General features: G+C 36.9%; 1 protein-coding gene across 7 annotated transcripts in view; it reads right to left on the bottom strand.

Moving 5' to 3' along the window:
- ZMYM2 (zinc finger MYM-type containing 2) overlaps positions 1-13,759 on the bottom strand; it is an 86,208-nt gene that overhangs the window by 19,972 nt on the left and 52,477 nt on the right. For all 7 annotated transcript variants that reach the window (XM_054272347.1, XM_054272353.1, XM_054272352.1 and 4 more), the window contains one exon: positions 5,164-5,336. In XM_054272347.1, coding sequence (XP_054128322.1) covers positions 5,164-5,336 — 173 coding nt within the window. The remainder of the gene's footprint in view (positions 1-5,163; positions 5,337-13,759) is intronic.

Genomic DNA, 13,759 nt, shown 5'->3' with positions numbered 1-13,759 from the left:
AACTTTAAAGATGCTCAGGAATCCAAAGTAAGTCAATCTAAGAATATAGCCAGGAGAGGAAGAGGGACGTTATAATATATGCAACATAAAACATTAATACATAAAACCATACACAACATTGCAGTTATGCACGAGGCTCTGATGGCTCAAAAAAACAAAACAAAACAAAACAAAACAAAGTCCAACTGTAGTTTTTGTGGCTCCAAAAAAGTATGAACAGGCCAATTAGTTCCAATTTTAAAAATAATTAAATGTTTCATTTCTTCTCTGTATTTGAACAGTGTAATACCATACCCTAGCAGTGTAAGAAATTAGGCTCTCAGTTGTAATTTTCAAGTATTTAAAGATGATACATAGAGAGGCTCTTTTCTAACAGTACAAACAGCTTAAATTGGGAGCAATTGAAGCTGCAGCTTCAAGATCACCTCACACTAAGCATCAGGTGGCCCTGGAAGAACGGGTATTTCTCGTCTCTGTGCAGGTAGCAGCAGCAGTGCTTATGCACCTGTAAAGCACACAAGGTCAGAGGCCTTACAGCACTGCATATCCCCATCCTCTCTCAATTTTTATTACATTTGTCACTTGGACTTTCCACTGATGCTGATCCACAGTTCCTTTTGCAGATCACCTCAGTGGGACAAAAGAGCAAGTAAGGTTTATTCTTACAAGGGAGTGGGGAAGAAGATAAAATATATGTAGATAGAACGTTGCCAAAACACTGTAGATTTCATCAGTTCAGGAAAGCTGTGAATTCACACCTTTAAGGCAGGTGCAACTTCCAAAGCCACCAAAAGACTGAAATACCAGTAGGGAAAAAAAAAAGGTACAATTCACTCTAAATTTAAATCTCAAACCCACCTAACACTGATTAAGAATGACAGCTGACTCACGTACAGAAAAGCCCATCTATTCTGACCTGCTGCACGCTGCTTGACTATCAAAGCACCACTTTCTGCTCACTTTTCTCTCCTTCAAAGAAAGAAAAAGGGGTCAAATCTTGTCAAATCCAGCAACTACAGCCTTCCTACAGCAGGGTCTGTTGTGATAGGATAGGGAGAAATGGTTTAAAATTGGAGGGTCAGCTTAAGATTAGATATAAAAAGGGTCAACTTAGACTAGATAGAAGAAAGAAGTTTTTCAGAATGAGGGTGAAACACTGGAACACATTGCCGAGAGAGGTTATAGATAGGTAAACTTTTAAGGTCAGGTGGGATGGGACTCCAAGCAACCTGATCTCATTGAAGAAGTCCCTGCTCATTGCAGATGTGTTGGGACTACTCAGCCTCATAAAGGTCCCTTCCAACCCAACTATTCTGTGATTGCCTCATTCCTGCAACTGTTCTCTCCCTCCCCTGGTTTCCTTTTTCATTTTGAAAAAGCATATTATTGTCTCTCCTAGGCTTCTACTAAATTCTTTAGGTTAAAAAAAAATCGGTTTGCTTCTGCATGGAAATTACTACTCCTCAGGAAACATGGGATTCTTTTATAGTGATGCTTCACTTCTCATCTCTACATTTACTACACTTGAATTCTACTGTTTCCATAATTCTGTTTACAGTCAATTTTATACACCATTCCATGCACTGAAGTTTCCTGCTGTTTGCTCACCCACTTCCCTGACCATCAAATTTATTGAAAGTGAAAATGAATTAAAGATTTTCGGGATATTTCATGATTTTTTCTTTCTTCCCCTTTTCATTTGTTTTCACCTGGGATAGTAGCACTAAATGTTAATTGAATCTCCAAAATACCTGCCTCAAGTCTGCTTATCTCTGTGTTCCAAAAAGCCCCTCTCTGCTTGCTGTGCTTGCACGGCACAAGTCTTTTGCCACTCCTAACTGCTTTTTGGTACATTTCTTTTCCCATTACTTCAACTTGTTCAAATGGGCATGGTGATTAGTGTAAATCACTAATGTTTGCCCCAAATTTGAGTTAAAGAATAAAATTTATATATGTGGGGCTTTTACTTACATTTTTAATTCCTCCATCAACTGTTCCTAATGTTCTCCAATGGTGTGGACTGCTATTAACTTCACCTAATCTTAGCTGTCTATTCCAGCTTCAATTGCAGTAAACAGGAAGCAAAAGCTGTTCCCTGAGAGTGAGTATAAAAGAAGATCAGCTGTTCTGAAAGAGTACTTATTGGAGGCTGAGATGTCTAACCAGAGAACGGCTGAATTCCAACAACAGAAATTCCACAAGGCTGTCTTGCTGTCTTTACCATTTCGATTAATGCTAGCTCCACTTTCAAATTCTACCACAGCTGACAATCTTTGCTGAGCTCACCAGCCACAGTGACTTTTCCTTGCCTCAGACTGTAGTTCCCCACCTCCTCCTTCCTCTTTGCTGCAGACACCTGACCCCCACTGAACACAGAGCCATCACTGCACACGCTGAGTCTGATCAATTCTCCACTGTGGCCTCGTGTGACCTGTGAGGCTACAGTGGAGAACCAGACAGTACTTCAGCTGCAGTCCTGTCACCAATGTTTCTCAGTGTGTATTTAAAGAAACAGATTTCTGTGCTGTTCTCAGAACTGTATACTCTTTTTAAAGGTAATTTCAATGCTCTAATTAATTAAATGATTGAAACTGTCATCAAACATCAGGCTACCTAAAGATTTATACTGACGTTTCCCAGGCATTTTCTGGATTAACATCCAAACCATTGCCTGTAATTTTACAGGAGGAGCTCTAAAAACTTAGAGAGCTAACCTCAAGACACCTACAACTTTGCCTCTTGGCTTAGAGGTGCATGGAACCAAAGAGTAGAAATTTCCTCAGAACTTGGCACCAAGTGCAGCTGTTGTCCAACAACTAAATCAGGACTAAAACTATTCTTTTACATTTCACTGCCTCATATTAGGTTTAAATGACTGTTACCTAGGTAAGTCTAATGAACTTTTAATACTTCTACATAAGTTGTTGTGTTTCTACTATGCTAACTTCTTTGGGCTTTCTGAGAAGAGAATTGTGGCATTCAGAGAAGTGCTCCCACAATACTTGATTATTTTAAAAGGTTACAATGTTTTCCAGATAATACTACATGAGAAAGATGTGTCTATAAAAAAAAGTAGACAAAGAAGATGGAGACAAACACTTGTTTAATGAACACAATGATGGTGTTAAAACATTACTGAGTTATTGCTACTTATTCTCTTCATGTATACATTCATTGAAACTCCAAAATAACACTGGACATTGCAAAATGAGACAAAGCTCATACATATGTAACTATTCTTTTAAGAAGCTAACAGACAAAACAGCTAATGAAGTACAAATTCAAAGAATGGTCCTTATCTATTCTGTCTTCCCATGTTTTGATCATTGTCTATTTTGGCTATGTAAGAATATTGAGCTAACAATGCACTACCAGACCTAAGGCATCTGGAGTAACTTCCATAAAGTGGGAGAAGTTATCAGCAAGGATGCAAAGAAATAAAAAAGAGAATTTTAGCAAAAGACACAATTTCCCAAAACCTATTATATGTCTTTCCCATGTAATAAATCTCAAGCTTTTTTAACCAAAACTCAATTGCATTAAGGCTTTAAGAAGCACTTGAAAAAAATTACAATTAATAATTCTTAATTGGAACCCCAGTTACACTAGCAAGTGTAACATTCAAAAAGTAGAAGTATCTAACACATCAACATTATCAAATGTCAAAAGTTACCAGCAAATCTGTTTAAATTGCCTTTTTATGACATCAGATCTAACTTTGCTGTGACACAGTACCAATAGCATTTATGCAGACTTCATGGGCCAGTTATTACCTTATCCCATGAATCAGGATAATGTGAAGCCCAAGTTTTCAAGTGGTTCTCAAAGCTGAATCACAGCACAAGCTTCCACAGAAGCTTAGGTACATTAAAGTAGTTTGGTACGCACGCCTCCAGACTATATTCTTTGCTGAATCATCAAAAGATTTCTAAAGCACACCAAAGATTTAAGTTCTCTACCAGAAGGCACTTCTTTCACAGTGAAAAATTTAATCTCACACCCTATGTTTTAAGGCATATAGATAGATTAAATATGACTGTATGAAGTTAGTATTTCAGTTAAGAACTTTGCAGCCAAGCTCTGTCACCCTATTTACATGTGAGACAAAAGAAACACATTGTTGTCTTCAGAAGTTTTCTTTTAGGAATGTCAAATAAGACCCTACATACATTACTCAAAATAAAGAATTTACAGTGTGTGGCTGTAACATTTCTGGAACCAGACATTCCAAAATATCAGATATTTCTTCATATTCAGTTCTTTTATGGTAGGTAGATCATCTTGAATTACAGGACTTGTATCTAGCCCTCTAACACTTCAAGTTTTTTACTGCCTTCCAGGCTGTGTGCAGAGTTTTGGTACGGTGATGAATTTTGTACTGTCTTTTTTGCAATTGCATCCACAGTGTAGTTCTTGTTTTGAAATTATCAGTGTAGCTTTCCAGGACGTTCACACCAGACATCAAATATTTTATCCATGGCACTAATCGCAGGTTAAACCCAGTCCAATTTCATCTTTTCCTTTCAAAAAATGTAAACAAAAAAACTCTTATTGTGAAGTCTTTGCTGGTGCTTCACAAGGCAGTTAAGCTTCCAGAGACTTAGAAATAGATGCTATCTGTTTGATTTAAACTGTTATTAGAAATCCATTTGGTCTTGCTTTTTCCTTTGGCATCCTTTCCACTGGGAAATACTGAACAATCAAAGCCTCTGCAGTTCAAACTGTGAGAGAAGGGAAAAGGCAAAAAAGGAGGCAAAAACAGGAACAAGAAAAACTCTGCTAATGTCAGTGAACTCAAGGTATCCAGCTGCTACTAACAGTGTTTGCAACATTCTGAATACACATTAAAGAAGTTTTGACAAGAAAAATGTGGCATTAACTGAGAAAAAATTGGAATTGCAAAGTAACAATATACATACTAATTTTTTTATTTTCTGTAACTCAAGACTTCCTTGCCAAACGAATTAATAAAATCAGATGATAGAAATGCTGCTCTAAGATCTACAAAAAATGAAATTATGAGATTAATACATTTGCTTATTCTATAGCAAATGCTTTGCTGAAGTAAGCCATATTTGCTGCACAGTCCTTGAGATATCCTCACATGTGCATTTTTGGTTTTTTTAATTGTGGAGCTCTCGTCAAAAATTCTGAGTTACTTGCCTTGTAGTACCAGTCCTGAAATTTTTTACAGCACTCTTCACTGCAGAAATCTCTCACTACACCATCAAGTTCCTTAGTTGCTCCCTTTTTGCACAGCTGTGAGCAGTAATTACAAGTAACACATCTCAGTCCTAACCGTCTTGCAAAGTCTTGTTTATATAGCAGCTTGCAGCCTGGAAACAGATTTTAAACATTAGGAACAAAGTAACTTTCACAAAGAGATATCACAGTTAAGAGCTAAATATTGAAAATTAAGTCAATACAACAGCAGCTAACAACTAGGGCTTCAGACAAATTGAGGTTGCACAGTAAGACTATATTTCAAGACATTTTTACCCAAATACCTTTCCTACACAACTCTATGGTTTCCTGTGATGCCTTCATCTTTTTCAAAACCCTATGCTGATTTTTTTTCTATCAAATCCCTGAATAAACAGTCAGGAAAAAAAATACATAATTTTCTTTTAATATAGACCCATGCAAAAACATTGACTTGGAGTTACATTGCTCAGTTACACATCCTCAAAATGCTAGAGATCCAGACAATGCCATCTATGAAATAAATACCTATCTTCATGGATCAACTTAAATTTTATTACTACCTTTATTTATATTAATGCAACAAACCACTTAAAATAACTCATTAATATTTAAGAACACTAATATGTATAAGATGACCTCAGAACTAAGGGATTTCTTTAAAAATGTAACAATAAAGCAAGAAATGGTCAATAGTGAGAGTTATGCAATGACAGGAAATTACACATGAAATTTGAGAAGAGTTTATATGCAATTAATATTTATAATTTTTTTTCCACATTGGGGTGGGGTGGAGATGCTGGTTATTTTGGTTTTGGTTGGTTATTTTGTGTTGGTTTGATTTTTGGTGGGGTTTTTTTGGTTTTGTTTTTTTCATATACTACGCAGTCATACTTTCAAGGTTGCAATAATGACAGCTATATTTTTGCATAATCTGATCCTCCCTCAAGCAACTTAGAAAGACATTCTACCATATTAAATGCATTAAAAGATTAATATTGTAGCTATTATATAGGCTATTTTCAGAATATATTGTATTTAAATCACCTCAAATCCAGTGCCTATTCCAGCTGATGCCCAAATCATATACTGTATACCTCTGTAATTGTCCCAATTTTACAGGAGATAACAGACTGAGAAGATGAAGTAACTCTCTATATTGAACACTGGAGGGACAAGGTAACATTTACACAGACCTTTAACTAAGAAACTGCACCTGTTTTTATGATCTACCAAATATCACAGCACCACCAAAGATGAGAACTCAAGTTTTCCAAGTGTCCACTCTGCTACGATATGTGTATGTAATTTAACATATGCAGACTTCTGTACCTGTGGTAAGTTATGAAACTCAGTATGTAAGATACAAGCTGTACTTCCTCTGCCATATAGAATATAAAAATACTATAATGTATTCAGTAATTTAAATTTTGTGACTTCTGCTATTGTCTATTAGGGCAGAATTAATATGTGTGAAACTGAGATACTATTTTTAAATCACTAAAAGCACAAGAATGCAAATGGAAAATGCAGCAGACTCAATCTTCCAAAAACAAAAGGTTATTGAGGAACTTAAACTTGTAATGCAACAAGCTTTGCTAACAAATTAAATTTGCTAGTAATGTCAAAACAAGACATTTATAGAAGATTGTACAAATAAGACACTGTAGGTAATTTGGTTTAAAGTGTTTTTGTTGGGGTTGTTTTTTTGTTTGTTCTTTGGGTTTTTTCTTTTAAGTTCTTCAACAACAGAATAAAAAAATTACTAGCACAGATGGAAAGTGCCATATCCAGAAACCATCCTTAGAGTGCAAACGATTTGGACTTTTAAATACATTGCTTTGAAGGAAATGACAATCTTAAAGATAACAGTGTGTGCAAGCTATTAGTTAAAAGTACCAATTAAAAGCAAAATTTCTTGCCAGTATTTTCTCCTGTTGGCTGTATCTCTCATTATTGCATGGAGCATCATATTCTTTCCACTTCTTTAAAATTTCAGAGATATCGTAGCCCCACAATCCTCCTCTTCAGTGGTCTCTTAGAAGAGCCACCCAATGCTGCATCACACTTTCAAAACTACAGACTTAGAAACACTCTTCTACTACCAACCAGACAACCTATGTCCATCTGGCTAAATAGTTTTCAAAAAGGAATGGAAAAAATAAACATTTTTCTTGGTTGCTGAACTACAGGAAGTAAAGTTGAAGATGATGCAGCTATTTTATTCTTAAAAGTTATCAGGTAAGAAATTTTCCACTCTACAGTCAAACATCTCCCACATCTCTGTGACTTGTGGAAAATTATCAGTGACCATTAAATAAGGGGAAACAAAAGTAAAAAATTCCAGCCCTTAAGACCTAAATGCCTGGAAAGCATGGGGTTTTTTTATAGATCACTGACTGCAGGTCTTCTTGCTGGAGGCCTCTACAGAAGATAAAAAACCTGGTTTTGGATGTTGAGTAGATTCTTAGAACAATGAAACTTGCTAAAGTAGAATCTTTACAAATTCTTTCTTTTGCAACATCATGAGCAAAATTCTACAGATTTGTCTGAAACTCTTTTATGTATTTATAATAGGTAACTTAATCTATGGGGCCAGGGAAATACTAGCTCAGCTTCAAGATCTTGTGACTTCAAAGAAAGAGAAGCCGAAATGCCTTTCTGAGGTCCTTGGTAGCCTGCGGTCCAGCATATATGTTTTTATTACAATGCTATGGTTTTGACTGAAAGAGTAAGACTGTTTGTATGAATAAAAGTATTTGACTTTGGCAAAACAGATTCTAAGCTCCAACAATTTGGTCTTCTCTTGCACAAGAGAAATTCTCAATCAACATAACAGTAATAACCATGCTGGCCTTGTAGATGTGACCATGAAGATGGCTTTGATTTACAGCACACTGTGAATGAGCAATACAAAAAGCACTGAATGTCTGACCTTTCTAATATAAACACTAAAATCCTAAGGGGTTGTTCAGCCTAACTCCCCTGGGGACTTGGGGTTCATGAGTATAAGCCTGCCTAAAACAGACAGCTGACAGTCCCAACATTTTGAACAAAGACATCTGACTTTACTCAGGTAAGTTCCTCAAGATTTCTGCTACAACACCAGACCCACAAGTTACAGTGTGATCAGATAAAAACCTCTACTGTTTTAAAGTGCCTTGGAGAGAAAACAGCTCTTACTTTGAAAGAAATTATAAGCACAGGTTATCTGGCTCAAGCTACATCAGCCATTAACTACGGTCTTTATTAAAATTCTAACACCATCTCACAAGTTGGCTGTCTCAGAAAGACCACTAAGGACCATTTTAGAAGTATCTCCAACTCAAAATCTGAAGCAAACAAAAACCAAGTAGGTGAGAATCTGCTAACTTACCATATCCTTAATTACACTATTAGAATTCTGGCTTCCAAGCAAAACCCAACACAAAAGCTGTATCTTAGGAGCCCTGAATTTTGGTCCCCCACATAAATGGTAGAGAAAGAAATGATCTGAACACATACAAGAGAAGATTGCTGACAAGAAAGCATCCAGGCAGTTCCTCAAAACCTTTACACAGGGAAGTTCCAGGTTAAGAGAACCTCCTTTCTCTTGGCAGATCCAAGATCTCTGCCAGGTTCATCCCAGCAGAGTTGCCCACAGCAGAAAACCCTGCTTCACTTGACTGACTGCAGACTCAGTGCAAGCAAGCTACTAAGAACATGGTCTTAACTCTACCAGCAGCACCTACCTGAATTACAGGAAGTTCAGTACATTTCTACATCAAGTAGCTGTGTAAAAAGAAATGCTGAACTAGAAATAATCCTGAGTCCTCAACACCAAACCCTTTCTACCACAGGGACTAATATATTTTATAAAAAGTAATTGTTCCACCCTAAAAGAATTCTGTTTTTACCTCTGAAATCCTGCCCTTACTAAACTACCTTTGTCCTTCAAGTAACACTCAAAACTTGTTTTTCTCTCATCTTGTAGTAACTCCAATTGTTACCTGTTCTAGAGAAGAATAACAACAGGCCTTCAGCATCACAAGCTACATCTTGGAAGCTTTCTGGAGCTATGTTCCTTCCAGATTTTTCTGCTCCATCTCCCTCTGTACTGATTTGAATGCAAAACCTCTTCCATACCCACACTGCTATCACCTGCTGTCTCTGGATTCATAACAAACATTATTATTTTTAGGAAAACAGAAGCAATGTATCCAAATTCTGGGTCCTGCTTGGATTACTATTAAAGTAGACCCTATCCTCTTCTGTGAGAAGAGAAGTTGTGTATACCCCTTCCTTCCTTGTCTTCACCTCAGGAACCTTTTATTATTATTCAATCCAACCTTATACAACTTCAGCTTATCCTACTATTTCCTGATATTAGGTACTATCTCCTTCCATTCTCCTCCCTCCTACTCCAATCCAGTTACTCATGTTTTGCTTATTCTTAAATCTTTTCAGGTTAATAATTCTTTCACATTAATAAGAAACATCTTTCTTCTTCTTGTATTCATAATCTCAGCACATTAAATTGCATCACCCCTTATCTGCACCACTCAATGCTGTCTTTGCTCAAAGAACTATATCAAACCTCTTTAAAAAAAGACACAACAGTGGAATTAACACTGAAGAATGAAAATCTAACAAGGACCACTGGCGTTGAACAATGCACAGGATTTCACTTGATATTCTATACCATGTTACCAATTATCTCTCCACAAAGAAAAACAAAAATTTCAAGACTCAATATCTGTACGGAAATTTTAAATTATATTAGTTTAACACTATCAATGTTCTCCCTCTACAAAGGGAATGGAAGATAAACAATCTCCTCCAAAGCATATACCTTTCCATTTCTCAGCTACAAGAATACTGTAAGAAATATCAAAATCCAGGTTAACAAGTTCAAACTGTCCAGTAATTTCAAAAGAGATGCACCCAAGAAGCACTAACTGGAAACCACATCTACACTGAGACTCTTCCACGAGTGGAATACCACAAGAACCAAATGTCCAACTCTTCCATGTGTTTGTCTAGGAGGTGCAGAACTTTGCTTTCTTTCAGCACAGCCAAAAACCTTCACTTGGTGCTTCTGTAGCAAAGGAGCCTGTTAAATATCTCCTAAGGGACTTGTCAGAATAGAATATGCTGTCTCTTTTACCTTAATTCATTTCTATAAGCAAAAAATATTATTTTAGCTTTTACAGTAACAAAATTTGTTTGGGACACTCATCTGTGGCTCAAAGATTTAAAACCAGACTACTTAATCAGACGACAAGGCCTGAACAGTCATGGCCACAACCATGGCCTCTGTGCCACCAGAGTTCCATAAAGACAACTGCCATGGCTCAACGAGATGCCAGGAACGTCCCATTCTAACTTCTGTCCACAGCAGACTAAGGATGTCAGAGTGTCTCAGGCCCAGGAATCTCTGAATACCTCCAACATTCACTTCTACTTTTCCACTAACCCAGTTTGCAGGAAAGGAATATCCTCCTGCAGTAACAACATGACCCCTGCAGTTGCGAATGAGTATTTTTACAGATCACGCATTTTGCAGTATTTAAGATGTGTTCTGCTTTTTACTTGCCCCTTTTTGCCACGATATCCCAACTCAGCTCCAAATAAAGCTTTAAATGAAAGCCACAAGGAAAGTGACATTTCAGGTTAGAATTTATCTCAGGAGGGACACTGCCAGAAGAAGTGGTCATGAGCAAAACCAAACTAGGCACCGTAGCAAGAGCAAATTATTTCAACATGGCAGGCCTCCATCAAGACCTGTTGAAAGGGCCATAAGAGCTCTGTGAAGCACAAATCCTAGAGTGTGTAAAAGGGTGATTTCACACTGTCTTCAAAAATTTCTGTACGCGAGCCCAAATTCTGTACAATTTATTTTCAAAAGCAGCATTGGTGCCTCTAAAAAAGACAGTTGCTAATGTAAACTATTAAAAAAGCTGTGTTTGAGAGTTTCTATAGCTCTCACTTTAAAAATAATGAGACCAAACATCAGGAACGAAGAGATTCATACAGGGTTGATGGCAACTCCCCTTGTCTAGGGGGACACAGCAGCTCAGCACGGCAGGGACACAGCACCAACTCTTCCTCAGCCCATCCACCACAGAAGCCCAGCAACTCTAACTAAGTCTCAGCAACACTTCATATCACACATCAGTTTTTACATAACTTTTTCCTGTTTCTAATAACAAGAGGAATTGCTATAAATATCAGGTAGTATCCTAACTGATTGTGAAACACTGGAATGTAAGAACCTCTACAAAACTTAACACACCTGTGTTTAAGCTATCTCAGTATCTCAGTATCTGTAGTATTTTCATATAAATCTAAAAATTAATCAGCTTATCATTTAATAGTATACTTTCACAAACAGTCCACTGTGCAGTACTGGTTGGGAAAATCTCACTCTAAAATTGACAGTGCTTTAATGGAACCTTTCCTAGAAGAAGGTAAAATTACTTAATTTCCTAAATTTATTTTTCCACTTGTTGACTCTACAGTATTTTAAAAGGTTATCTCTACTTAGAGATAACCTCTTAAAATGAAACATCAGAGGTGTTTTCAGAGAAAACTCAATGTCTGCATTGAGTTTCATTTGTAGAAACCATAATTCCCAGATATTTACTAGCAGGCTATCAGGGTGATAGTACAGTTGCTAATTGCTGTCTTTTATCTGTATTATCCATCTGAAAGGAATTCCCAAGCATGAGATAACTGAGCTACTCCAACAGCTTAATGACCTTCTCCCTCCCAGAAGAAGACAACCACATATGAATCAGTGTTATTAAAATTTGCATTATAAAATTATTATGCCTGTGTTGTTTAAGTCATAGCACTTAGTTCTACTGGAAAGATGAATTAAATAAGTCTACAAATAAAATAAAATTATGGTGATACTCGTCATAAAATAGTTTCATTGCTGGATTGCCAAAGACTGACTTGCTCTCCCAGACTCTCAGAAGGAAGATGTATTACAAAAAACAAACAAAGAAAAAACCACTCCCAAAATATCCCAAACACAGTAATTTGAAGATTTCCTCAGGATTAAAAACTTGTACAGCCTATCCTCAATTGTCACTCCTGCAACTACACATACATAAAAATCCACAAGCTACTTCTTACTTTAGCATACATAATACACATTCAATTTAGACATAGATATTTTGGAATGCAGCATTCTAGTGGCAAAACACCAGGACAGCCTCAGCACCAGTGGAACAGATTAAACTCTTTCATCTACTCTGTTAGGGTTGTTCATTTTCCACATAGCATCCAATTTTTGGACAAAAACCATCTTATACTGCATGAAGGAAATTAATAACCGTCTTCAGCACAAACCCTAGATCAGTTCTAATCACACCTTATTATTATGGAGGTTTCAGCTACCTCCTGCACAGATTTTGAAGTGTCTCAAGAGAAACATATAAAGAACCAGAGCTGGAATAAAACCACACAGAAATACTGATCCAAGAGACTTTAATGTGGGTGCCAGGGTTTGTGTGTAAATATATATGAATATGCATGTGTGAAAAAACCCTTCAGGTATGAAGAATGGGAGAAATGACATCTTCAGTACTCCAGCTGGGCAGCTGTAAGCAGTCAAGGGATATTTGTGGTTGATCTTATATATGCTTTCCCATCAGTCTGCACAAAGGTGAACAAGTAAGTACACTTGCAGAAATTTCAACATGTGTTTAATTTCTGAATTTATCTAGGAGCCTTTTACAAACACTCCCTTGAAAATTCTCCACATTTTCCCTTGAGGGTTCAATTTCTTCCAAAAATGCCAGCAACTTTTGTGACTGAGTACCTCTGGCTATTCCTTCTCAAACTGTGATACATTGTCTTCTGATGAAGAATAATTGCATGCTCAAAAAAATAATCTGTGTTGGTGAGGTTCCTTGAACAATGTGCAATATCAAAACTGGAATGGCCTCCACATCCAAAAAACATTTGGTACTTGTACTGGTTTTGTTATCTTACAAACAGTTGGACATATATCTGGAAAAAGACTTTGAAATTAAGGACAAACCAGTGATATTTAGGTGCCTGGAAAAGAAGGAAAAAATCTATCACATCTGATGATGGAACTTCTATTTGTTGACCTCCAAAAGTCCACCAAAAGTCCTGGCCCTGTCCTTCCCACATCAGATTTAAGCAAGATTCATTCTTGGATTGTACTGTTTCTGCTGCCATTGATGACAACTGATGGTTTTCCTTCAAAATAAATGGTCAATAGCTCCTTCAGAATTTCTGTCCAGGTCATTGGTTTATTTGCAAGAGGAACACATACAGCTCTTTGTCATATGCATCACAAAGTAGACCTCAGCTACAGCTGGGAGGTATACACTGTATTTATTCAAGTTATGATCTACTTAATGGTGCTTTTGACTATCTTCTCTCTATTACTCAGTGGTTCAGCAGCAAGCTGATAAACCTTTTCTTTATGGTAACATTTTGCACGTTCACCATCACAAATGTGGTATTTACCCTCGAGCTGGCAGTTCAGCACCTGCAAACTCAAGACCCGCACTGATACACCTGGCAACATATTCCT

The sequence above is a fragment of the Melozone crissalis genome, unplaced genomic scaffold, assembly GCF_028551555.1.
Source record: "Melozone crissalis strain CALT ecotype California unplaced genomic scaffold, PUWL_Pcris_2 ptg000013l_1, whole genome shotgun sequence".
NCBI classification, from domain to species: Eukaryota; Metazoa; Chordata; class Aves; order Passeriformes; family Passerellidae; genus Melozone; species Melozone crissalis.
The sequence above is the reverse complement of the archived record's forward strand: the minus strand, read 5'-3'. Positions and strand labels throughout refer to the sequence as shown.